Here is a 26,896-nt window from a genome sequence, read left to right as displayed (position 1 = left end):
AAGATGAGGATAAAATAGGATACCAGCATAGAGTTGGTGCTTTGGTTGTGCTTCCTTCGGAAGATAACCGCAGGGAGATGAGGTGTTCCCAGGTTGTTCAATTGACAGTCAGCCAGTTACTCACTGCGAAGCCCACACCCAACTACAATCTTCAGCACTCTTTCCATGCTAGCAGAAGGTGCAATTAGCCTCTTGAATAGAGCCTGCCTTGGCTAATCTGGTTTCTTTTAGAGAGGCAATGTTGTGTAGCTCACGGTCAATCAGGGCTGCCTTGCGTACACCAGTTGTTCATTGCAGGACTCACATTCCAGCTTCCAAGCTGAAAAGTTACCTTTCTTTGTTTTGTGTGTAACCTAGGCATGGTTTCAGGTGGCGCAGACTTGCCGAGTATCTGCACAACCCACCCGCCCCACATCCCAACCTCGTAGGCCAGAGGAAAGCTTACATGGCTAGAGCCTATGCGGTTGCAGGATTTGCTGGTAGGTGCTAACTTGAGGAAACCAGGCAACTAAAACTAGATCAAGGTGGAACTTATTGATTTTAATCTGCTTTTAAAAAAATAGTAATGGAGAAAATAATGAGTAAAGATTGATAAATCTCTAGAACTGGATGCTTAAAAATAAAGACAAGCTGAATGGCCATCTTCTGTGCTGTAATTTTTCTATGGTTCTATACTTAAATCGGTGGCAATATTCAAAAGTCATCTGGTCTGGATGTGATCTATGCTCGAATACTGGGGGAATTGCAGAGGCTCTGGCCACAGTCTTCCAACCCTTACATATGGTGTCAGAGGACTGGAGGATTGTAAATGTCATACCCCTGTTTAAACAGGCAAGGGATAACCTGTGAGCCTAACGGTAGTGAGGAAACTTTGAAATATTAATGAGACATATAGGCTAATAAAGAACAAAGAAAATTACAGCACAGGAACAGGCCCTTCGGCCCTCCAAGCCTGCGCCGATCCAGATCCTCTACCTAAACATGTCACCTATTTTCTAAAGGTCTGTATCTCTTTGCTTCCTGCCCATTCATGTATCTGTCTAGATACATCTTAAAAGACGCTATCGTGTTCGCATCTACCACCTCCGCTGGCAACGCGTTCCAGGCACCCACCACCCTCCGCGTAAAGAACTTTCCACGCATATCCCCCCATAACTTTTCCCCTCTCACTTTGAACTCGTGACCCCTAGTATTTGAATCCCCCACTCTGGGGAAAAAGCCTCTTGCTATCCACCCTGTCTATACCTCTCATGATTTTGTACAACTCAAATGAAAGTGAATTCAGATTTGTTAAAGAAATTGTTTAACTAACTAGTTCTTCAATGGAAAGGGTTGATGAGGATAGTGCAGGTAATGTAAAGTCAATCTACACAAGTACCACGATAGACTGGTCAGAAAATTCAAGGAACAGTGACAGAAAAGAGTAGCAGTGAAGTTGTTTTTCAGATTGGAGAAATGTATAGACTTATACCCCAGACAGCAGTATTAGGACAAAAACAAAATACTCTGCAGGTCTATGTATAGAAGAACAGAATTTATGCTCTACAGTGGGCCTGTTAGTCTCAGATTGGATAACTGCTTTACAGAACGACTCCGAGCTTCCACTCTCGTCATTTTAATTCTGCACGTTGCTCTCACTCTGACCATGGCCTCCTGCAATGTTCCAGTGAAGCTCAATGTAATCTTGAGGATCAGCACCTCATCTTTTGATTAGAAACTTTACAGCCTTAACACTTAGTTCAACTATTTCATACCGTAACTTGTTTACTTTGTCTTTGCAGGTTCTGGTTTGGACAGCAGCTGTTGTTCATTCTTCCATTCACGTCATCTTTTGTTTCTTGACTCGGCCCAATACCACTCCATTTGGCCCGACACCAACTCTTTTGTCATTTAATCTCTCCTGTCTTCCACTTTACTACAGACCTTCCATTTTGTTCTTCCCACCCTCCCTGCTTTCACTTGCTCAAAACATTTTTAACCTTTGCCACTTCTGATGAAAGGTCACAAACCTGATATGTCAACACTTTTTCTCTCCACAGGTGTCTCACTTGCAAACTGAACGGAGTTGTTCTGTAACGCAGTCATCCAATCTAAGACTACTGGCCCACTGTAGAGTATTAACTCTGTTCCTCGATACACAGACCTGCTGAGTATTTCCAGCACCTGCACTATTTTGCTGTTAAATGTTGAGGTATCAATCAGCTAATAAAGATCTGAATGGCCTCCCGTTTCCAATACTACAACACAGGAAAAGTTCAGGAGTGTTACAGCCAGAGATCAGTCCCATAAACAACACTTAATCTAGACATATAAAGCATCATTAACAGCCAGAGTATAGGACTGGTCACGCCCGTCTGCACAGTCCTGCTGCAACAGGGAGGGGGTGGGAAAGAATTTAAAGCAAACACAACTTCTCTAGAACATAATCATCTTTATTTGAATTATAACAATCGCCAATTGTTACAGCAATTTATGTAAAAACACAAGACAACAATATTAACGCAAAAACAAGTTTCCATAATCGTTACAGCTGTGGAAAGATCATTTGTACAATGTTGTAACCACCGAGTTAAATCAGTAAAATAAGAGAAAGGGAACACTTGGACCCAAAATATATTTTTGACTGAGGGTAGTGCTGAGCTAGTGTGGCTCACCTCACTTGCCCTGCTTGGCCATGCGTTCCTGTTGCTTTCGGAGCTCCTCTTTCCGCTGTGTCACATACTTCTGTAAGTTAATACAAATAGGTCTTATGTTAGGGCACATTTCTGTTGGAGAGGTGTCGAATGTCATCCTGGACTATTCATTTCTTAGAAAGTCTACCTTTGCTGACTTTGGGATCTGTCACATTCGAGCACATTATAGTAAAAATGAAATACTAGAAACCTTTTAAACACTGATTTGCTTATAAATCTTGTTTCTCTGCACGTAGCAAATAACATCATTCAGAGAAACTCGATCAATTAAACTCTGACTGACCCATCTCGGCACAGTTCCCTCACCCATTAAACTCTGTGACTGACCCGTCTCAGCACAGTTCCCATCCAATTAAACTCTGTGACTGACCCGTCTCAGCACAGTTCCCATCCAATTAAACTCTGTGACTGATCCGTCTCAGCACAGTTCCCATCCAATTAAACTCTGTGACTGACCCGTCTCAGCACAGTTCCCATCCAATTAAACTCTGTGACTGACCCATCTCAGCACTGTTCCCATCCAATTAAACTCTGATCCATCTCAGCACAGTTCCCATCCAATTAATCTCTGTGACTGACCCGTCTCAGCACAGCTCCCATCCAATTAAACTCTGTGACTGACCCGTCTCAGCACAGTTCCCATCCAATTAAACTCTGATCCATCTCAGCACAGCTCCCATCCAATTAAACTCTGTGACTGACCCGTCTCAGCACAGTTCCCATCCAATTAAACTCTGTGACTGACCCGTCTCAGCACAGTTCCCATCCAATTAAACTCTGTGACTGACCCGTCTCAGCACAGTTCCCATCCAATTAAACTCTGTGACTGACCCGTCTCAGCACAGTTCCCAACCAATTAAACTCTGATCCATCTCAGCACAGTTCCCATCCAATTAAACTCTGTGACTGACCCGTCTCAGCACAGTTCCCATCCAATTAAACTGACTGACTAACCCATGTCAGCAGAGTTCCCTTAAGCCCCACTTTCTGCTCCCCCCCACCCAACCCCCGCAAACAATTAATCACTAATTGACCTAAACCAACAGTTTCCTCCCCAATCATATTATAATTCACCTGAGGATCGATTCATTTAATTACAATTTATGGCTTCAAAAGGATTCTGGCCCCAAAATGTGATTCCCCAGACTGCAATGGAACGCGGGAGTGAGATTCCCCAGTGTGCGATGAAACTTGGGACTGTGATTAGTCAGATGGCGATTGGACATGGGAGTGAGATTCCTCAGACTGCAATGGAGCACGGAACTGAGATGGAACGCGGGACTGCGATGCCCCGTACTCTTAGCGTTTGATTTTAATTGTCCTGCAGTGGGCAGCTTTAGTGGAGACTTGATGCTATCCAAGAACACAAGAAATAGGACCAGGAGTGAGCCTGTTCCGCCATCGAATACGATCATGGCTTATCTTAGGATTCAAGTCCACTTTCCCATCCACTCTCCATATCCCTCAATTCCGAGACCCCAAAAATTTGTCTATCTCAGCCTTAAATGTATCCAATGATGGAATATCCACAACCCTCTGGGGTACAGAATTCCAAAGATTCACAAACTTCTGAGTGAAGTAACTTCTCCTCAACTCAGTCCTAAATGATCAGCCCTGATCCTGAGACGGTGCCCCCGTGTTTTAGATTCCCTGACCAATGGAAACAATCTCTCAATGTCTACCCTATCCAGCCCCTTCAGAATTTTTTTTATTCGTTCATGGGGTGTGGGTGTCGCTGGCTAGGCCAGCATTTATCGCCCATTCCTAATTGCCCTTGAGAAAGTGGTGGTGAGCTGCCTTCTTGAACCGCTGCAGTCCATGTGGGGTAGGTATCCCACAGTGCTGTTTGGAAGGGAGTTCCAGGATTTTGACCCAGCGATAGTGAAGGAATGGCGATATAGTTCCAAGTCAGGATGGTGTGTGACTTGGAGGGGAACTTGCAGGTGGTGATGTTCCCATGTATCTGCTGCCCTTGTCCTTCTCGGTGATATAGGTCATGGGTTTGGAAGGTTCTGTCGAAGGAGCCTTGGTGAGTTGCTGCAGTGCATCTTGTAGATAATGCACAGTGGCAGCAGTGTGTATCGGTGGTGGAGGGAGTGAATGTTGAAGGTGGTGGATGGGGTGCCAATCAAGCAGGATGCATTGTCCTGGATGGTGTTGAGCTTCCTGAGTGTTGTTGGAGCTGCACCCATCCAGGCAAGTGGACAGTATTCCATCACACTCCTGACTTGTGCCCTGTAGATGGTGGACAGGCTTTGGGGAGTCAGAGTGAGCTATTCCAGTACAGCTACAACACTAGCATCTATCCGGCAACCAGAAAATCGGCCAAGTATGTCCTGTACACAAAAAGCAGAACAAACCCAATCCGGCCAATTACCACCCTGTCAGTCGACTCTCGATCCTCAGTAAAGTGATGGAAGGTGTCGTCAACAGTGCTATCAAGTGGCACTTGCTTAGCCCTCAGTGACACTCAGTTTGGGTTCTGCCAGGGCCACTCAGCTCCTGACCTCATTACAGCCTTGGTTAAACATGGATAAAATAGCTGAACGCAAGAGGTGAGGTGCGAGTGACTGCCCTTGACATCAAGGCAGCATTTGACCGAGTGTGGCATCAAGGAGCCCTAGCAAAACTGGAGTCAATGGGAATCAGGGGGAAAACCCTCTGCTGGTTGGAGTCATACCTAGTGCAAGGGAAGATGGTTGTGGTTGTTGGAGGTCAATCATCTCAGCTCCAGGACATCACTGCAGGAGTTCCTCAGGGTCGTGTCCGAGGCCCAACCATCTTCAGCTGCTTCATCAATGACCTTCCTTCAATCATAAAGTCAGAAGTGGGGATGTTCGCCGATGATTGCACAATGTTCAGCACCATTTGCGACTCCTCAGATACTGAAGCAGTCCATGTAGAAATGCAGCAAGACCTGGACAATATCCAGGCTTGTGCTGATAAGTGGCAAGTAACATTCGCGCCACACAAGTGCCAGGCAATGACCATCTCCAACAAGAAAGAATCTAACCATCACCCCATGACATTCAATGCTGAATCCCCCACTATCAACATCCTGGGGGTTACCATTGACCAGAAACTGAACTGGACTTGCCATATAAATACCGTGGCTACAAGAACGGGTCAGAGGCTAGGAATCCTGTGGCGAGCAACTCACTCCTAGCTCTGCAAAGCCCGTCCACCATCTACAAGGCACAAGTCAGGAGCGTGATGGAATACTCTCCACTTGACTGGATAGGTGCAACTCCAACAACACTCAAGAAGCTCAACACCATCCAGGACAAAACAGCCCGCTTGATTTGCACCCCATCCACAAACATTCACTCCCTCCAACACCAACGCACAGTGGCAGCAGTGCTGCCATATAGAAGATGCACTGCAGCAATGCACCAAGGTTCCTTACACAGCACCTTCCAAACCCGCGACCTCTACTTAGAAGGACAAGGGCAGCAAATGCATGGGAACACCACCACCTGCAAGTTCCCCTCCAAGTCACACACCATCCTGACTTGGAACTATAACCGCTGTTCCTTCACTGTCACTGGGTCAAAACCCTGGAACTTCCTTCCTAATAGCACTGTGGGTGTGTCTACCCAACATGGACTGCAGTGGCTCAAGAAGACATCTCATCACCATCTTCTCATGGCCTATTAGGTATGGGCAATAAATGCTGGCCTGGCCAGCGACACCCACAACTCAATACAAAGCAGCCATTTTCTGACATTCAACCCACAATGGCCTTTTGATCACCAGACGTTGAAGGTTGGGGAGCTCACATTCCAGGTTGACTGCTAAGATGGCCAAATACACAAACGGACATGGTCAAATCAGCTAGTCACATGATTAACCTGCTGGGTAACTTGAATTTTTTGAATTTGTACAAATGGTTTGGGCAGAGTGTCTGTTTGCGCCTGGTCTAAGAATATCTCTCTCCTGTCTGCTCCCATCTCTTTCTCACAAGCCTCTGAATCCACTGAAGACACATGAGCCCCAAGAGAGAAAAGTCTCTTACAGCAAACAAGGTTTAAGAAGAATACTGGGCCCCAACGAAAACCAAGACTACGTACAATCAAGGACTCTACAGTGAGCTCGAAGAACCCTAACAACAACACTTCAGATATTGCCTCAAACTTTTCCACTTTATTTTTCTTCTGCTTTTCTGTCTCTATTTACGTGTGTGTGTATCGCGTATGCATGCTAGTGTGGTGCGCGTCGTGTATCCTTAGGTAAAGGCCCGCTACCCGACCAGACGACATGTCGGGTTCGGGTCGGGCCCCTCTTCTGGGTCTGGCTTTCGGGCTCGGGCCGGGCACGGCACACACAGTAAGTGCTCTGCCGGTAAGTATTAACATTAAAAAACTTACCTGAGCTGGGAGTCTGGAATGAAACAGAGTCTGCGCAGTAAGCGAGTGATGTCACTATGACGTCACCACGCATGCGTTGCAGCTTTGTGGAGCTTCCCAGTCGGAAGGTAAGTAAAGGGATGGTCGGCTCGTGCTCGGGCCGGGGTCGGGTCTGCTGTGGATCGGGCGGGTTCTTTTTCCTGACCTGAGCAGGCCTTTATCCTTAGGCGTTAACCGAATTAGAGTTTAAGTTTAATAAATTTCTACTTTTCTTCCTTAAACCTAAGAAATCTGGAAAGCGATGAACAAAGATTCACCAAGGGGGAGCTAAAAACAGGGTGTGTTTAAAATTAAACCCTGTTACAGTAAGACCAGGTGAAGGCTGAAAGGGAACCCTAGATCTCTTTCTTACCTGGTCGTAACAACAAATATAAAGAAAACCCTCATCCCAGGGACCAATTTAGTGAACCTTTGCTGTACCACCTCCAATGCGAGTATATCCTTTCTTAAATGCAGAGACCAAAACTGTACACAGTATTCCAGATGTGGTCTCAACAAAACCCTGTACAATTGTAGGAAAACTTCCTTATTCCTGTACTCCAATCCCCTTGCAATAAAGGCCATCATGACATTTGCCTTCCTAATGGCTTGCTGTACCTGCATGCTAACTTTCTATGTTCCTTGTACAAATACACCCAGGTCTCTTTGAACATCAACACTAAAAAGTTTCACACCTTTTAAAAAATATTCTGCTTTTCTATTCTTACGACCAAAGTGAATAACTTCACACTTCCCTACATTATACTTCCTCTGCATTTTGTTACCCACTCACTTAACCTGTCTATATCTCTTTGCAGTCTCTCTGTGTCCTCCCCACAGCTTACCTTTCCATCTACCTTTGTATCATCAGCAAACTTAGATACATTACTCTCTGTCTCTTCATTTAAGTCATTAATATAGATTGTAAATAGCTGAGGCCCCAGCACTGAACCTTGCGGCACTCCACTAGTCACTGCCTGCCACTTGAAAATGCCCTGTTTATGCCCACTCTCTGCTTCCTGTGTGTTAACCAATCATCTATCCATGCTAATATATCACACCCAACTCCATGAGCCCTTATCTTGCCAATTAACCTTTTATGTAGCATCTTATCGAATTCCTTTTGGAAATCCAGGTATACATTTACTGGTTCCCCTTTATCCACCCCACTCGTTACATCCTCAAAAAACTCTAATACATTTGTCAAACATGATCTCCCTTTAGTAAAACCATGCTGACTTGTTCTAATCATACTGTGCTTTTCTAAGTGCATTGTTAAGACTTCCTTAATAATAGATTCCAGCATTTTCCCAATGACTAATGTTAGGCTAATTGGCCTGTAGTTCCCTGTTTTCTCTCTCCCTCCTTTCTTGAAAAGCAGTGTAACATTTGCCAACTCCCAATCTGATGGGACCGTTCCTGAATCCAAGAAATCTTGGAAACACATCCACTATATCTGCAGCAATCTCTTTTAGAACCCTAAGATGTAGGCCAGATCCAACAGAGGGAGGGGGAAAAGGTCTATCTGACTATAGCCTTTTCCAATACCATCCATGAAGCCCAATTACTGCTCACTGCAGCAGTTAAATCTCATTGACTCTACTCCCTCCCTAACAGAGTCACACTTGATACAGTGTGCGTGGTCAGCAAGCAGCTCCAGCCTGACTTATGGATTTTGATGACTATCTTTTACAATGCTGCTATTTTAAGAGCAAGGCCTGAAGTGAAGTGCTCCTGGACAGAACAACTGTACTGAGGTCCAGTCCTTACCTCCATATTCTTGTAGTGCAACACAGTGCCACAGTGTGTCACCTTGGCTGTTTCTTCGTTCGTGTAAAACAGAGAACAAATCTGACAGAAGTAACCGGTCTTTGGAACGATAAATTCAACACCTGCAGAAGAACAAGTGTCAGCAGTGTTTTGAGCATTCCTGCCAAGGGCTGGCTTAAAGATACAGTTTCTAAACTAATCAAGCCCGAGCTTCACCTGTATGGTGCACTGCGCTCCTCCCAGGATGCACTCTCTGCACTTATGTGTAGCACTCACTGCCCCCTTCACACTCAGTGTCCCCCACTCACTGCCTGCATAGTGCCACTTTTACAGACATACCCAATCCAATTGGCAATAGTTAGCCCCTGTGCTTTTAGGGCAATTAAGAGAGCTGCCTTCATCAGTCCTCCAGACACGGAGTCAGAAGGAGGCCGTTCAGCCCATCGAGACCATGCCAGCACACTGCAGAGCAATCCAGTCAGTCCCATCCCTCCACCCTTCTATTCCCATAGCCCTGCAAGCTGAGAAATTTGAAGAGTTGGGGCTAGAGTTTCCAAGTTTCAACTTGGGCAGAAATAACAGCGTCTAGAAGAGGAGAGAGATAGCAGGGCAGGGAGAGGCAGAACAGCGACAGGATGGAGAGAGCGAGAGATGGGGTAGATAGAGGCCCTTAAACAAGGAGAGGACCCAATCCCAACATGCACTGGTGCTCCTCTGTATAAGCACTGCACATTAGAAATTCACAGATAATTAGTACGTTTTCCACAGAAAGTTACGACAAAACAATCTGAAAGCTGCAGGCAGCTGTATTGTGCTGAACTCACCAATAGGGTTGTTGGGCTTATAGGGCGGCATTTTTAACTCAGTAAGCGATTGCCCAGCTAATTTAGTCCGCTTCGCCTCTGGTTCCACCTCAGAGGAAGGCTCCCTCCTCAACTTGGCATCTGTTTAAAATAAAATACATTAGTGTGGGTAAAAACCTACGAAGTCAATTCATTTTCCAAGAACAAGGACTGGTTAAGTGATATTTGGGGTTCATCTGAAATCCATAATTAACTACAACCACTTGTCTTGTAGCCGATCACGTTTACCTGAGAACAGCCTTCAGGGTCAGTGAGTGACAAACACACCTGTACCGGGTTTTACCCAGGGTCAGTGAGGTGACAGACACACCTGTACTGAGAGAGACCCAGGGTCAGTGACAGACACACCTGTACTGAGAGAGAACCAGGGTCAGTGAGAGACAACACACCTGTACCGAGAGAGATCTGGGGGTCAGTGAGTGACAGACACACCTGTACTGAGAGAGACCCAGTGTCAGTGACAGACACACCTGTACTGAGAGAGACCCGGGGTCAGTGACAGACACACCTGTACCGAGAGAGACCCGGGGTCAGTGACAGACACACCTGTACTGAGAGAGACCCGGGGGTCAGTGAGTGACAGACACACCTGTACTGAGAGACCCGGGGTCAGCGACACACCTGTACCAAGAGAGACCCAGTGTCAGTGACGGACACACCTGTACCGCAAGAGACCCAGGGTCAGTGACAGACACACCTGTACCGAAAGAGACCCAGGGTCAGTGACAGACACACCTGTACCGAAAGAGACCCAGGGTCAGTGACAGACACACCTGTACCGAGAGAGACCCAGGGATCAGTGAGTGACAGACACACCTGTACTGAGAGAGACCCGGGGTCAGTGACGGACACACCTGTACTGAGAGAGACCCGGGGTCAGTGACGGACACACCTGTACTGAGAGAGACCCAGTGTCAGTGACAGACACACCTGTACCGAGAGAGACCCGGGGGTCAGTGAGTGACAGACACACCTGTACCGAGAGAGACCCGGGGTCAGTGAGTGACAGACACACCTGTACTGAGAGAGACCCGGGGGTCAGTGAGTGACAGACACACCTGTACTGAGAGAGACCCGGGGGTCAGTGAGTGACAGACACACCTGCACTGAGAGAGACCCGGGGTCAGTGACAGACACACCTGTACTGAGATCCCCCCGGGGTCAGTGACAGACACACCTATACTGAGAAACCCAGGGTCAGTGACAGACACACCTATACTGAGAGAGACCCAGGGTCAGTGACAGACACACCTATACTGAGAGAGACCCAGGGTCAGTGACAGACACACCTGTACTGAGATCCCCCCGGGGTCAGTGACAGACACACCTATACTGAGAAACCCAGGGTCAGTGACAGACACACCTATACTGATATACTGATATACTGAGAGAGACCCAGGGTCAGTGACAGACACACCTGTACTGAGAGAGAACCGGGGTCAGTGACAGACACACCTGTACCGAGAGACACCTGGGGTCAGTGACAGACACACCTGTACTGAGAGAGACCCGGGGTCAGTGACAGACACACCTGTACCGAGAGAGACCCAGTGTCAGTGACAGACACACCTGTACTGAGAGAGACCCAGTGTCAGTGACGGACACACCTGTACCGAAAGAGACCCAGGGTCAGTGACAGACACACCTGTATTGAGACAGACCCAGGGTCAGTGAGTGACAAGACACATCTGTATGTACTGAGAGTGCGCTGTGGCCAGTGAGTGACACAGTAACCTGGCTGGGTCTGATCAGCAACTGTGTAACGTTGATTAATCTGGCTCTGTATCCCAGCATTGCACTGGCTTTCACAGTCTGTTTCTCTCACCAAGCTCCCTCCAAGGCCATTATATCCTCCTTACGGTATGTTGCCCAGAACTGCTCACAGTGACACCAGGTGTGGTCTAAGCAGGGCTTTGTATAGTTGAAGCATGACTTAGAACCAAAATTACAGCACAGAAGGTGGCCATTCAACCCATCGTACTTGCGCCGGCTGAAAAAACTAGCCGCCTAATCTAAACGTCTACCCCCTTGTATTCTAGAGATAAAAGTCAGCATTCCATTAGACTTACTGATTATGTTCTGTACCTTTCATATTTAAATGAAATATGTAACTGGACCCCCAAGTCTCTTTGGACCTTCACTGTTTCTATCTTTTCACCATTTATAAAGTACTCTGTTCTATCCTTTTAGGTTTAAAGTGGATGACCTCAAATTTGCCAACATTGAAATCTATTTGCCACAATTTTGTCCGTTCACTTTATGAACACCTCAGTGTAATTTTAGGTTTCCTCAATACTATTTACAATGCTGCCTATCTTTGTGTCTTTGGCAAATTTGGATATATGTCTTTCTATCCCATCATCTAAGTCATCATTAAATGCAGTGAATAGTTGAGCCCCAACACAGATCCTGGCAAGGCACCACGATCACAACCTGCCTAATAGTCCTACTCTTTGTCTCTTGCCACCCAGCTAATTTCCTAACCAGGTCAATAATTTGTCTTCAATTTTTCCATGAGCTTCAACTTTCAGTTTTAACAATCTCTTACGAAGGGCTTTATCAAATGCCTTCTGGAAGTCCATAGTAGTAACATTCATAGGCTCCCCCAGTAGAAATCACTCACCTGCTCGCTGCTCCACGCTGGTGGGCTTGCTGCCATCTCCCCCAGAGCTGACTGATGACGCAGGGGCTGGGGATAGGCTGCTCGGGTATCCTGCTGTTTTGCGGGAAGGTTCACCATCTCCACCCAATGAGGGAACTGTTTCTTCCTTGACAGCTGTGGTTTCTGCTGCCTCTTGTTTAGAATCTGTGACAGGGGGGACTTGGCTTGCCTCCGAAGTGGGGGCTTCTGGTGACTGCTCCTGGGCCGTCTCCGACTCTGTCTCCATCGGCTCCTCCTTCACAGCTGCCTTGGTGTGAGGCTGGGGTTGGGATTCGGTCTGGGGTCGGGGTAGGGGTTCGGTCTGGGGTCGGGGTAGGGGCTCGGTCTGGGGTCGGGGTAGGGGTAGGGGCTCGGTCTGGGGTCGGGGTAGGGGCTCGGTCTGGGGTCGGGGTAGGGGCTCGGTCTGGGGTCGGGGTAGGGGCTCGGTCTGAGGTCGGGGTAGGGGCTCGGTCTGGGGTCGGGGTAGGGGCTCGGACTGGGGTCGGGGTAGGGGCTCGGACTGGGGTCGGGGTAGGGGCTCGGACTGGGGTCCGGATTCAGGCTGAGATGTCACCTCTGTCGTCTCCACCACTTTTATTGGTGCATCACCTGCTGGGAGACACAGACACAATTACTGAGCTAGTACAATCTCATCGAGTTACACTGAATCCACAGTACAGAAACAGGCCATTTGGGCCAACTGGTCTATGCTGCATTTCCACCAGTCTCCACATTTAATCCATTCTCGGGATGGGGGTGCATTTGCTGTTCCCCCTACCAGCACCCAACCCACACCAGCTAACTTCAGAAAGTGGCAATGAGCATAACAGACGGGTACTCCTCACCCCCCAATAATGCCTCTGTGACTGTCCCTCCTGTGTTGTACAGCCCAGTTCACATCACTCCTGCCTCAGCCCACCTGCTACCGAAACACTCAGCATGACACTGTCACGTCTGCCTCTACTTTAACCACCTACCCTCGTCCCAGATCTCACTAGGCCAAGGGGTTAAAATCAGCCCTCTCATTGGGTTAAATTCATTCATGACCTTATTCCCCCACCAGTGCTATAAACCATCATCCCTGCCCCTAAACTCTCCATTCCTTTGACTCTGGTGAGAGATTTTGCATGGAACAGCAATATACATTTCAGGACAATGAGGTAGCTGAGTGCAAATGCAATAGTGAGATCACAGAAACAGACACAGAACTGAGTTTAACATCCTGTTACGTAAATCAGGGCCAGAGTGAACTCCTGGACTAGTTTTGATTGCCCAAGAGGTTCCAGAGGAACTTTCCAGCCTTTTCCCATGGACTGGATTTTATAAAATGTAGTTTCTGTTTGCCTCTTCCAGTAGGTCACTCCAGGTAGGGTGGCAAATGCTTGTATTGTGAAGCACAAGACAATGCAACAGAGTGCGATACGCTCGATGCACCAGTAATTGTTGCTGGAGCTGCACCCATCCAGGCATCCATCACTCCTGACTTGTGCCTGGTATATGGTGGACAGGTACTGGGGAGACAGGAGGCGAGTTACTTGCTGCAGAATTCCCAGCCTCTGACCTGCTCTTGTAGCCACATCATTTATGCGGCTGGTACAGTTCAGTTTCTGGCCAGTGGTAACCCCCCAGGATGTTGATAGTGAGGGATTCAGCAAGGGTAATGCCATTGAACATCAAGGGGAGATGGTTAGATTATCTCGTTTGAGATGGTCATTGCCTGGCACTTGTGTGGCACGAATGTCACTTAGCCTGGATGTTATCCAGGTCTTGTTGCATCTGGGCGCGGGCTGCTTCAGTATCCGAGGAGTCGTGAACATTGTGCTATCAGTGAACATCCCCACTTCTGACCTTATGATTGAAGGAAGGTCATTGATGAAGCAGTTGGAGATGGTTGGACCTAGGATATTACCCTGAGGAACTACTGCAGTGATGTCCTGGTGCTGAGATGATTGACCTCCAACAACCACAACCAGTTTCTTTTGTGCTCAGTATGACTCCAACCAGCAGAGAGATTCCCCCCCCCCCCCCGATTCCTATTGACTCCAGTTTTGCTCGGGCTCCTTGATGCCATACTCGGTCAAATGCTGCCTTGACATCGAGGGCAGTCACTCTCACCACACCTCCGGATTTCAACTCTTTTGGCCATGTTTGAACCAAGTCTGTAATGAGGTCAGGAGCTGAGTGGCCCAGGCGAAACCCAAACTGAGCATCACTGAGCAGGTTATTGCTCAGCAAGTGCCGCTTGATAGCACTGTCAACCACCCCATCCATTCACTTTGCTGATGATCGAGAGTAGACTGATAGGGCGGTAATTGGCCGAGTTGGATTTGGACATACCTGGGCAATTCTCCACATTGTTGGGTAGATGCCAGTGTTGCAGCTGTACTGCAACAGCTTGGCTAGGGGCACAGCTAGTTCTGGAGCACAAGTCTTCAGTACTATTGCCAGAATGTTGTCAGGGCCCATAGTCTTTGCAGTGTTATGTTTCCTGATATCACGTGGAGTGAATCGGATTGACTGAAGACTGGTATCTGGGGATCTCAGGAGGAGGCCGAGATCAATCATCCACTCGGCACTTCTGTCTGAAGATGGATGCAAATGCTTCAGCCTTGACTTTTGCACTGATGTGCTGGGCTCCCCCATCATTAAGGATGGGGATACTTGTGGAGACACCTCCTCCAGTTAGTTGTTTAGTTGTCCACCACCATTCACAACTGGATGTAACAGGACTGCAGAGCTTAGATCTTATCCGTTGGTTGTGGAATCGCTTAGCTCTATCGCTGTTTGGCACTCAAGTAGTCCTGTGTTGTCGCTTCACCAGGTTGACACCTCATTTTAAGGTATGCCTGGTGCTGCTCTTGGCCTGCTCTCCTGCACTCTTCATTGAACCAGGGTTGGTCCTCTGGCTTGATAGTAATAGAAGAGTGGGGGATATGTGGGTTATGAGGTGACAGATCGTAGTTGAATACAATTCTGCTGCTGCTGATGGCCCACAGCGCCTTATGGATGCCCAGTTTTGAGCTGCTAGATCTGTTCGAAATTTATCCCATTTAGCACGGTGGTAGTGCCACACAACACGATGGTGGGTATCCTCAGTGTGAAGGACTGTGCGCTGGTCACTCCTACCAATACTGTCATGGACAGATGTATTTGCGACAGGTAAGACTGGTGAGGACTAGGCCAAGTAGGATTTTCCCTCTTGCTAGTTCTCTCACTACCTGCTGCAGACCCAGTCTGGCAGATAAGTCCTTTAGGGCTCAGCAGCTCAGTCAATAGTGCTGCTACCGAGTCACTCTTGGCAATGAACATTAAAATCCTCCACCCAAATTGCAATCTGTGCCTTTGCTGCCCTCAGCAGGAGGTTTCCTTGCCCACGTTTGACCCAAGACTCATGGGGTCCAGAGCCCATGCGAAGGTCTCCCAGGGCCACTTCCTCCCGACTGTATACCACTGTGCCACCACCTCTGGTCGGTCTGTCTTGCCAGAAATGGTGATGGAAGATTCTAGGACATTGGCTGTAAATAAGATTTGATGAGTATGACAATGTCAATGATTAGTCTGTGAGACAACTCTCCCAATTTTGGCACAAGATCCCTGATGTTAGTGAGGACGACTTTCCAGGGTCGACTGGGCAGTGTGTACCTTTGTCATATCCGACGCCTAGGGAAATGCCGGGTGGTCTGTCTTTTTTATTCAACTTTTCTGTAGCTTTTTAATGCAACTGATTGGCTTGCTAGGCCATTTCAGAGGGCAGTTAAGAGTCAACCACATTGCTGTGGATCTGGGGTCACATGTAGGCCAGACCAGGTAATGACTGCAGATTTCCTTCCCTGAAGGATTTCTTGTCTATCAGTGAACATTGATGAGGAAGCAGAGATCCTTGACCCTTGAGTATGACTGCTTTAGTGACCATGGACAGTGAAGCTGGCCGGCCAGTTAAAGCAACAGAACCATCCAGCACCCCCGACACAGTCACATTAACAGTGGGATTACACAGCCTCCCAGAACCTTGTCCCCCAACACCATCAAGATAGCAGTGGGGTTAAATAGCCTCCCAGAATGTCGTCCGTCACTCAACTAGCTCGAACTTTAAGGTTATGCTCTCTTGTTCTGGATTCCTCCACAAGAAATAGCTTCTCTCCATCAATCCTATCAAATCATCTTACGCACCTTGACTGCATCACCCCTTAACCTTCTATACTCAAAGGAATGTAAGCCAAGTCTATGCAGCCTTTCTAGGTAATTTAACCCTTTTAGTTTGGTGTCATTCTGCTGAATTTGTGCAGCTCCCCTCCAAGATCAATACATCCTTCTTGAATTGCAGTGCCTAGAACTGAATGTAGCACTCCAGATGGGTTCTGAATTAGGCTCCAACAACTGAAGTATCACCTCTTCAGTTCTGAATTCCAATGCCCTTGATTCATTCTATTAGCCTTTTTAATAAAGTTTTGTACTTGCTTTTACTGATTTGTGTACGCGAATACCCATATCCTTTCTCTCCTCCATAGTTGGTAGTCTGTTTCCATTGTGAAAATATTCTGAATTGTCTTTTTCATTTCCAAAGTGAAGGACCTCACCACAGACTTGCCACATCGAATTCCATCTTCCAGTTTTGTGCACTCACTTCGTCTGTCAATGTCTCCTTTTATAACTTGCAGCTCCCATCTACAGTACTTACTCTGGTAGGTAAATTGGCCATTACAAATTGTCCCTAGTATAGGTAGGTGGTAGGGAAATATAGGGACGGGTGGGGATGTGGTGGGAATGTGGAATTAGTGTAGGATTAGTATAAATGGGTGGTTGATGGTCGGCACAGTCTCGGTGGGACGAAGGACCTGTTTCAGTGCTGTATCTCTAAACTAAACTAAACTAACTTAAGTTTCATCTGCAAACGTGGATATACAACTCAAAATTCAAAACAAAAGGTTTGGTGCACTATCATAGAATTTATAGCACAGGAGGCCGCCATTTGACCCAGTGCACCCCGAATACTATCACTCAAACGCCTTTTCCCCGATTTCCATTCATTACCTTCAAATTAAGTTTAGCCATAAGCATATTCAGCAAAAGCAAACACTTTTCATAAAGCAGATCTCTGGTCAAACACTCTCTCTCCGCTACTCCTCAAACCCAGTACTGGATGCCTGGACCTGGTAGTGTGGTGCCTGCATAGATCCCAGATTTCGTAATGTGTGGATTTTGATTCTTGGTGTTCCCTGGCTAGCAGAGAATGGTCAATAGCCAAGTCCAGGACTGTGACTTTACCTGGAGCTGGTGCTGGTTCTGGTTCCTTGACTTCCTGCATGGTCTCTGCCTTTGTTTTTTCTGGCTCAGCCCTTTCCGAAAGTTGGGCATTGGTTTTGGATTCATTTTCAGGAATCTGATGTCCAGAAGTGTCTTCCTCTTCACCCACTTCATCCACAGTAACAAATTCATCCAGGTTAAAAGGAAAGATGTCCTTTTCCTTTGCAAATTAAAAAGAACCCACAGATTTATTTCTTAGAAACAAAGGTTAAGGACAATAGTGCTGGTTAATAGGACACTTCCCATTTCAAACATCTATTTTAAAAAACAGGTCTGTTCAATTGTCATAGTGCAATCAATTTATCTAAACTGGAATCAAAAAACAGGACTGCTGCAAGTCAGTTCAAAGGAACTAGGGCAATAAGGGGCATTTTGTCAAAGACATCAAAATGGAACACAATCCAGCTTCGAGTTCATTCCTCCCAGTTTTGGGAGGGGGGGGGGGGGCAGAGATCAGAAACAAGGCACAAGAGTATTCTGGGGAGCGCAGTCAAGTCATTCCCATGCAAATGCAGAAAAATTAGAGGTTCTTTGAGAAAAGAAAGCCACTGGTGACCAGAGGTTAAGTTATTCTAATGTAATCAGGCTCACTTATACACTCGATCAGGTTCGATTCAGCACCCTGTTGTACAGCTCCACCCCTTTTCCATAGGATGCTGCAGTCATGGCTCATCAGCTCACACATCTCTGACTCCAAATCAAATTGTGCTGCTGCTTTTCCTCTGTGAGCCCTTTGTCTAATCCCACTCTCCTGTTTGCTCTTCATACCCTTTAATATTCCTCTTTAAAAACAACAATCTCTTTCCTTTGAAATGAATTTATAGTCAGCACTAACAGTTGGTGGTAGAAAATCCAAATGCCACCCAGCCTTTGGGTAAAGACCATTTCTCTCACACCTCTTGGGATCTTTTAATGCTCTCTCACACCCTGGTCTAGCTAATCCTCATTCTCCATGTGTTTAAACTCACCTCAACCTTCTTGCTCTACTCTCTTATAATACTACTGTAGACCCTCTTTGACAGCCACGGTTAACCTTCCGTCGCCCCTAGGGCTGCTCTGGGTAGCCCTCCCCCTATCCTCCCTCCCTCCCCAGTGCGACTCACTGATGCCCTACAATGTCACGAATCTGACTCAATCCCTTCTACCTCACATCTCCAGCCTCCTTATCCTGACTGTTCCTGTACAGAATAGCATGCATTCAGAAATGTACAGCTTCTGCCCAGATCCCTGCTGTGGCCCATCAGCTTACACGACTCCTACTCAAGCTCATTTCAGCCCCCCAGTCCTCCCGCCAAAGGAATTGTGGGACTCCTCACTATCCTCATTCCCCCTTTTCTCCGAAATTCTACAGCTGCTTAAAAACAAAGCTCTGCTGCTACTCCTGACCTACCACATCTTCCCTTTCACTCTTGGTTATCCACAAAGATACTCATTGCTTGCTCAGCAACTGCCCTCAGTGTCCTGGCATTAGGAAGAGTTTCTATTCCTGACTGCTATCAGGTAACCCCTGCTGGAAAATGCTAGTGCGGATTTTAGGTAAGCAGAGGGTCGGTCTTGGATGTGATGAGTCGTCGCCAAAGACTAGGTCAAAGTTCAAACATGAATAATGGCCACTTGGGAAAGGTAGCATATAGTGCCTGAAGAAGCATAACTCAAGGTAAAGGGGAGTCAACACTTTTGTGGGGCTGGGGGATGCACCGAGAGGAAGCGGGAGAGCAAAGGAAGGGGTGGAATGCACTGAGAGTAGGAGAGGAGAGGGGCCAAGAGAAGAAAGGCCCCACCATGTGGAGCAAGGGGGGCACCGCCTACGCTACGAGAGGAGGAAGGGGGGGGGGGGCAGCCCCCACAATGCGAGAGGATGGAGGAAACCCACCCACACCCAGTGGAGGAGGAAGGGGGGAACCCCCACACACCTAGAGGATGGGGGAGGGGGGGGAGAACGGAGAACACCCACACACCTAGAGAGGAGTAAGAGGGGAACCCCCCCACACCAAGGAGGAGGAGGAAGAGGGCCCCCCCCCAACAAGAGGAGTGGGGCCACCCGAGAGGGAAGGGGAGAAGAGAGAAGTCCTGTGAGGAGGGAGGGAGGGAGGAGAGAGGCCGGAGAGGAGGGGGTGAGGGAGGAGAGAGGCCCCGGGAGGAGAGAGGACCCGAGGGAAGGGGCGGGGGGGGTGTGGGGGGAGTAGGAGAGGGCCCCCGAGAGGAGGGAGAGAGGGGAGAGGCGCCGAGGAAGAAGAGAGGGGAGGCGCCCCGGGGGGAGAAAGAGAGGGGCCCCGGGGGGAGGTAGAGGAGGTGGGCGGAGGGAGAAGAGAGAGAGAGCAGGTGGGCCGAGGGAGGAGAGAGAGAGAGGAGGGGGGCCGAGGGAGGAGAGAGAGAGAGAGGACGGGGGCCGAGGGAGGAGAGAAAGGGAGGAGGGGGGCCGAGGGAGGAGAGAGGGGCCAAGGGAGGAGAGAGAGAGAGGAGGGGGGGCCGAGGGAGGAGAGAGAGAGAGGAGGGGGGCCAAGGGAGGAGAGAGAGGGGGGAGGGGGGCCGAGGGAGGAGAGAAAGAGAGGAGGGGGGCCAAGGGGAAAGAGAGGAGAGGAAGAGTAGAGGAGAACAGAGTGAAAGTTTGAGAGAGAAAATCACCGCTTCTTTCTTTGGACTTTTGCTGCTAGTCTTGCGATCCTTAATGCTTCTCTCAGAAGTAGTCTGAAAAACAGGAGAAGTTCATCATTTTTTAAAAAGAAAGCTCTTCAAACTACTCCCTGTTACTCCATGTCCTGGAATCTTCCCTCAGTATGTTCTGTCAATCACTGCAAAAGGGACAGAACACAGAGAGCTAAATGCACAGGATAGAAACACAGACTGCAGCGCACACAAACAGAGAGCACCACACTAAAGGCCTTTGATAAGGTACAGCATAGTAGATGAGCTATGGGGAGAGCATGTGGTGTCAGGACAGGTAGCAGAATGGGTAGCAAGCCGACTCCAAAACAGAAAACAGACAGTAGGTGTTAAGGACAGCCTAAGGACTGATTGGCAAATGGTGGTTAAGTCTGACAGGGGATGATGCTGGAACTGCTGTTGTTCACTATTAATATTAATCATTTGGATTCGAGAAACGGAAGTACAATTTCAACATTAACCACCACCAAATTGGAGGTAATACTGAGGAGATATGTGGAAAAATACAAGATGACATTAGTAACCTTGCAGAATGGGTATGTAATTTCAATATAGGCAAGTGTGAGGTGATACATTTTGGTAGGAAGGATAAAGAGACCACACATTGCTTGAAAAGCAAGAATCGAAATGGGATAAAAGAGCAATGGGATCCAGAGGTACAGATACCTAAATCACTAAAAGTAGCAAAGCAGGTTAATAAGACCATAAAAAAGCGAACAAAGCACTGGGGTTTCATTCCAGAAGGATGTAATTGAAAAGCAGACAGGTTTTGCTAAACATGTACAGAACATTGGTTAGATGACACTTAGAGTAAAGTGAACTGTGGTCTCATTATAAAAAGGCATTGTAGAAGGTACAAAAAGGATGATACATATTGAGGGGAAAGATTGAACAGGCTGGGGCAGAAGACTGAGGGATGACCTGATGCAGGTTTTCAAGATAATGTCAAGGTTTGATCAGGTAGACCTGGAGAAAACATTTCTACTTGTGGGGGAGTACAGGACTAGAGGCTATAAATGTAAGACAGTCACAATAAGGAATTCAGGAGAAACTTCTTTCCCCAAAATGCAGAAAAATGTGGAACTTTCTACAGGAGTGGTTGAGGCAAATAGCTTGATGACTTTAAGGGAAAGCTATATAGTGCCTTTAACATACTAAAAGTCCCAAGCTACTTGACACCAAGCAACATAAGGAGAAATTAGGGCATGTGACCAAACGACTGGCTAAAGTAGTAGGTTTTAAAGTAGGAGGGGTAGCAAGACAGAAAGGTTTAACGAGGGAATTCCAAAGCTTAGGGCCCAGGCAGCTGAAGGACACAGCCACTAATGATGGAGTGATTTAAATTGGGGTTGTTTCAAGAGGCCATAATTGGAGGACAGCAAAGATCTAGGAGGGTTATAGGCAATATTTCTGCTAAGCTGCGCATGTGCATGGCCATGTAGCAGTCTGCAAAGTACTGCATCGGCCTTGTTCTATTTAAATATTATGGGTGCATGCTGCGCAACAAAATTTAAAGGGACCTTGCACTGAAAAAATGGGTTGCGCACAACAACAGAATTTTAAAGGGAACATTGGTTGTGGGGCTGGAGGAGATTGCAGAGATATGGAAGGGCAAGGCCATGGGTGGATTGGAAAATAAGGATCAGAATTTTAAAATCAAGGTGTTGGTGGACCAGGAGCCAATGTAGGTCAGCAAGCAAAGGGTTGATGGGTGAATGGGACTTAGTGTGAGCTAGGACAGAGTTTTGGATGATCTTATTTATGGAGGGTGGAAGATGGGAAACCAGCAAGGATTGCGTTGGAATGGTCAAGTCTAGCAGTAACAAAGGAAAGGATGAGGGTTACAGCAAATAAGCTGAGGCAGGGTGGTGTCAGGTAATGTTACGGAAGTGAAAGTAGGCAGTTTAAGTGGTCAAATGTGACACCAAGGTTGAAAACCGTCTGGTTCAGCCTCAGACAGTGGCCAGGGAAAAAGGATGGAGTTGGTAGCTAGGGAACAAAGTTCATGGCAGGGCCTGAAAACAATGGCTTTGGTCTTCCTAATATTTAATTGGAGGAAATTTCTGCTCATCCAGGACTGGATGTCGGACAAGCAGTCTGACAATTGAGAGCGCGCCGCAGGGGTTGAGAAAGGTGGCGAGGCAGAGCTGGGTGTTATCATCATACATATGGAACCTGATGTTATGTCTGTCAGATGATGTTGCCAAGGAGCAGCATGGATGAGAAATAGGAGGCGGACAAGGACAGATCCTTAGGGGACACCAGAGGTAATAGTGTGGCAGTGGGAAGAGAAGCCATTGCAGATGATTGCTAGAACTGTAAAGCTAAGAGGCAGTGCCAACCAGCTCGATGATGCAGGAGAGGTGTTCGAGGAGGATGGTATGGTCAACCGTGTCAAAGGCTGAAAAAAGGTCGAGAAGGATGAGGTGGGATAGTTTACCATGGTGACAGTCACAGGCATTCTGATTCGACCTTCTCAGATCTAGACTGGATGGCCTCATACTTTCCCACATTGAACTCTGCCATTGTTTTGTACACTCTTAATCTGTCTGCAACTTGCTGCTCCCATCTGCACTACTTAATGCACCTCTTAACTTACTGTCATCTGCAAACTTGTATGTACAACTCTCTGTTCCTTCATCCAAGTCATTGATAATTATGGTCAAAAGCTGAGATCCTAGAACAAATCCCTGATGAGCACCACTTGTCATATCCTGCCAATGAGAACACTGTCTTTATCCCAATTTGCGCTCTCCCACTCCCAATTACTAACAATTTGGTTTAACAACCTTTCTGGTTCTTTTAAATTCCGCCTTGCTGTTAGTTAACAGATATCACAACCACCTCTTGTGCTTTGCTTAACTCAGAGAGAGAGAGAAAAAGAGAGAGCAGAAATATGAAAATGAACACAGCCAGAAGCGAAGCAGTGAACCACAATGTGTGCAAGGGGCAGGGCACAGCTGAGTGAAACTGCCTTGATGACCGTGCAGTTGTGTTTCTGTAATAACTGTAGTGAGGAGACATCTAACTAACAGGCTGTTTCTCTAATTTAAGATGCTCAGTCACAGAGCCAACACTAAAAGCACACGACCAGGCTTTGAGAAGCTACATGCACGCTCAGTACCTCGGGGACTTCTACTTTTCAACATTTACCTTGCTCCTGGTGGATGACTTATGATCCTTGTCCCGTGGATGCTGGGACATATGCCTGCGATCGGGCCTGGACTCTTTCTCCTTCTGATGCAACGAGGTGCTTCTTCCACTTCCCTCTTTGCTGGAGCGGTCCCTGGAGGTGCTCCTACCTCGAGCTACTAGACTGGGTTTGCTCAGCTCCTTGGCCAAATGCTCCTTTTTTGCATGAACAGTTTTCTTCTCATTCGATTTTGAGGCACTGCTCTCTTTGCTCCCTGGTTTCCCTCCTACAGGCTTTGGAGGTGTGGTGTTGGTGGTGGCGGGGGGAGGGACTGCAGATTTGGGCGCTGTTGAAGTGGGTGAGGTGGCAGGTTTTTCTGCCTTTGCAGGAGCAGCAGACCCAACAACAGGCACACCAGCAGGTGGTGTTGTGGCTGGCGGCAGGCTGGCCTTCTCTGCAGCTGGCGAACTGATGGTGGGTACCACGGGTGGAGTAGCTCCACTCGCGGTGCTGGGGCTACTTGTTTTGTTGCTAGTGGTTGATGCCGACTTGGTTGCTACGCCGGCAGCAGCTGGTGGCAGTGCCTTAGAGGCTGCATTGGCAGCGGTGGGCTTAGGGACGACACTGCCAGCAGCCAATGTGGGTTTAGAGGCTGCATGAGCGGGTGTTTGGCTTGGCTTGCTGGCTGCAGGAGTTGGTGCAGGTTTAGCAGTAGCGTTTGCCCCAGCTGTAGTGGGCTTGGCGGCCGCACTGCCTGTGGCCTGAGATGGTTTGGTTGCTACACTAGTCACTGCCTGACCTGGCTTGGCAGCCAAGCTGGCAGTTACCGGCTTGGTCACCACACTTGGAGGGGTTGCGCTGGATGTAGTCGGTGCTGGTTTGGCGAGTGCATTCACAGCAGTCTTGGCTGTAGTGCCTGTGATAGCTGCAGCAGGTTTCGCAGGTGTCAATGCAGGTTTAGCAGCTGTACCGGCAGCAGCTGGCGTAGGTTTGGATGGTGTATTTCCGCTGGCCGGAGCTGGTTTACCAAGTGGGGTGGCACTGGCTGAATTTGAGACCGGCACAGGTTTGGCGGGCATGACTGCCCCTGTCTCAGCAGTGACTGGGGCTGGTGATTTAGTGGTGAGTGGTGCACTGGGTGCACTTGCAGTGGCCACAGAAGGTTTAAGAGGGGCAGGTGGCTCGCTCACTGTTGCAGTGGTCAGATTCTGTGCAGTTGTCTCTGCCACTATCTTTGTCTCTGCCTTTGTAGCAGGTGTCACCACCACAGTCGAGTTTGCGGAATCTGCTTTAGTTTGGTCACTCAGAGTCTTGCCAGCTTTCTCATCGCTCATTTTAGTCTTTCCTGCCTCTTTAGATTCTGCAGATCCAGATGTTTCCGTCTCCATCGGTTCAGGCTCAGTGGTGGCATCAGAGCTGAAAAGCAAAAGTATTCATTACTATCAGATTTGGTGGGACAGTGGGTCACACGCTGTCCTTTCACACTCTGGGTCAGTGGGTCATAGAGTCACAGAGAGATACAGCACCGAAACAGGCCCTTCGGCCCACAGAGTCCGCGCTGACCATCAACCACCCATTTATACTATTCCTACATTAATCCCATTTTCCCTCTCACATCCCCAGCTTCCCTCAATTCTCCTACCACCTACCTACACTAGGGGCAATTTTTTTACAATGGCCAATTTACCTATCAGCCCGCAAGTCTTTGGCATATGGGAGGAAACCGGAGCACCCGGAGGAAACCCACTCGGTCACAGGGAGACCTTGCAAACTCCGCACAGGCAGTACCCAGAACCGAACCCTGGTCACTGGAGCTGTGAGGCTGCGGTGCTAACCATTGCGCCGTTCTGGATCGCACGCTGTCCTCGCACACTCGGGGACAGCGGGCCGCACGCTGTCCTCGCACACTCGGGGACAGCGGTTCACACACTGGGCTTTGGCAGTTCAATGGGGAATAAAGCCCAAGATTGTGGCTGGCAACAAGTTTACTATCTAAATAGTGGCTCTGAACAGTAAGAGTGAACACAAACATCACAAATCATTAGATCAGCTGGTAACCTCACTGCCCAGTGCCACACTCAACCATAGAGACCAAGGCAGCCCATCTCTGGCCTGTGTTGAGTTGGCCTATCTCAACCACAAGTTCTGAGGCACTACAATTTAACAGAGCATGCCTGGATGAGCGAGGAGAAAACAAAGTTTATTTTCATCCAGTTACTTGTGCTGAGGAATATGCCTGTCTGGGTGTTGGGCAAGGGCAGGATGCTGAAAAGCTGCTGACACTCTGTCTTGATAAGTACAAGTATGGCTTTGGGCAAGGTGCCAAAGAGAGTCTGACACAACCTATTATCAGTTAATGCCTGCAGTAGGGAGGGTGAAATACAGCAGTCAACCTTCACACCCCATCACCTTGTATCAAGTTAGTGAGTTTATGAAGGCAACAAACTCTACATCTTTTTGTCGAATCATTCTGAAAACATACTTACCTCCCCTCAACAGTTTTTTCAGCCTTTTCTTCATTCTGCAAAAGGAAACAATATTTTTAGTAAATTTAGAAACTCAAAGCAGAGATAGCATTTGGGGGAGGAGTGTATGGATGACAGCATAGGGGTTGTAGCCACCAACAGAGAGTCCCACCAGAGGAGGGGATAGGGGAAGGAGAGGATGATTAACAGCACAGGGATTATAGCCACCAACAGACAGTCCCACCAGAGGAGGGGATAGGGGAAGGAGAAGATGATTAACAGTACAGGGGTTATAGCCACAAACACATAGTCCACAGTCCCCAAGTCAGGAGGTGTAGATGGGTGGGGGTCCAGGTAGACATGGATGGATAAGCACACGGGATAAAGCAGTCCATGCACAGATACAGCAAGACCAGCTGGGCCGATAGGGGCAAGTAACATTTACGGCACAGAAATGTCAGGCAATGACCACCTTCAACAAGAGAATCTAATCATCTCCCCTTGACATTCAATGTCAATCAATTGCCGAAGCCCCCACCATCAACATCCTGGGGATCAACATTGACCAGAAATTGAACTAGAGCAGCCACATAAATGCAGTGGCTACAAGAGCAGGTCAGTGGTCGGGAACTCTGCAGCGAGTAACCCACCTGCTGACTGCCAAAAGCCTCCTCATCGCCTAGAAGGCACAAATCAGATTGTGGTATAATATTCCCCACTTGTCTAGATGGATGAAGCTGCAACACCTTCCAGGACACATCAGTCCGTTCGATGGGCGCTCCATCCACCACCTCGTACATTTACTTCCTTCACCACTGGTGCTGCACTGTGCACTGTATACAAGATGCACTGCAGCAACTCAACAAGGCTGCTTCCACAGCACCTCTTAAACCTACCACCTAGCAGGGTAAGGGCAGCAGGCGCATGGGAACACAACCACCAGGTCACACACCATATTGTTGCTGGGTCAAAATCCTG

The 26,896-nt window shown here is 48.0% G+C and overlaps 1 protein-coding gene across 1 annotated transcript in view; it reads right to left on the bottom strand.

Annotated features, from left to right (window-relative positions):
• Positions 1-2,411: 2,411 nt before the first annotated feature.
• Positions 2,412-26,896, bottom strand: part of LOC137377669 (zinc finger protein 638-like) — a 172,880-nt gene continuing 148,395 nt past the window's right edge. Inside the window, exons 23-30 of the mRNA XM_068047574.1 lie at positions 25,940-25,974; positions 23,474-24,869; positions 20,282-20,344; positions 17,618-17,816; positions 12,335-12,961; positions 9,673-9,792; positions 8,849-8,970; positions 2,412-2,724 (exon numbers count right to left, since the gene is read on the bottom strand). Of these exons, the coding sequence (XP_067903675.1) occupies positions 2,656-2,724; positions 8,849-8,970; positions 9,673-9,792; positions 12,335-12,961; positions 17,618-17,816; positions 20,282-20,344; positions 23,474-24,869; positions 25,940-25,974 (2,631 nt within the window). The 3' untranslated portion in view covers positions 2,412-2,655. The remainder of the gene's footprint in view (positions 2,725-8,848; positions 8,971-9,672; positions 9,793-12,334; positions 12,962-17,617; positions 17,817-20,281; positions 20,345-23,473; positions 24,870-25,939; positions 25,975-26,896) is intronic.

This window comes from Heterodontus francisci, chromosome 1, assembly GCF_036365525.1.
Source record: "Heterodontus francisci isolate sHetFra1 chromosome 1, sHetFra1.hap1, whole genome shotgun sequence".
NCBI classification, from domain to species: Eukaryota; Metazoa; Chordata; class Chondrichthyes; order Heterodontiformes; family Heterodontidae; genus Heterodontus; species Heterodontus francisci.
Note: the sequence above shows the minus strand (reverse complement) of the source record. Positions and strands in the feature narration are given on the sequence as shown.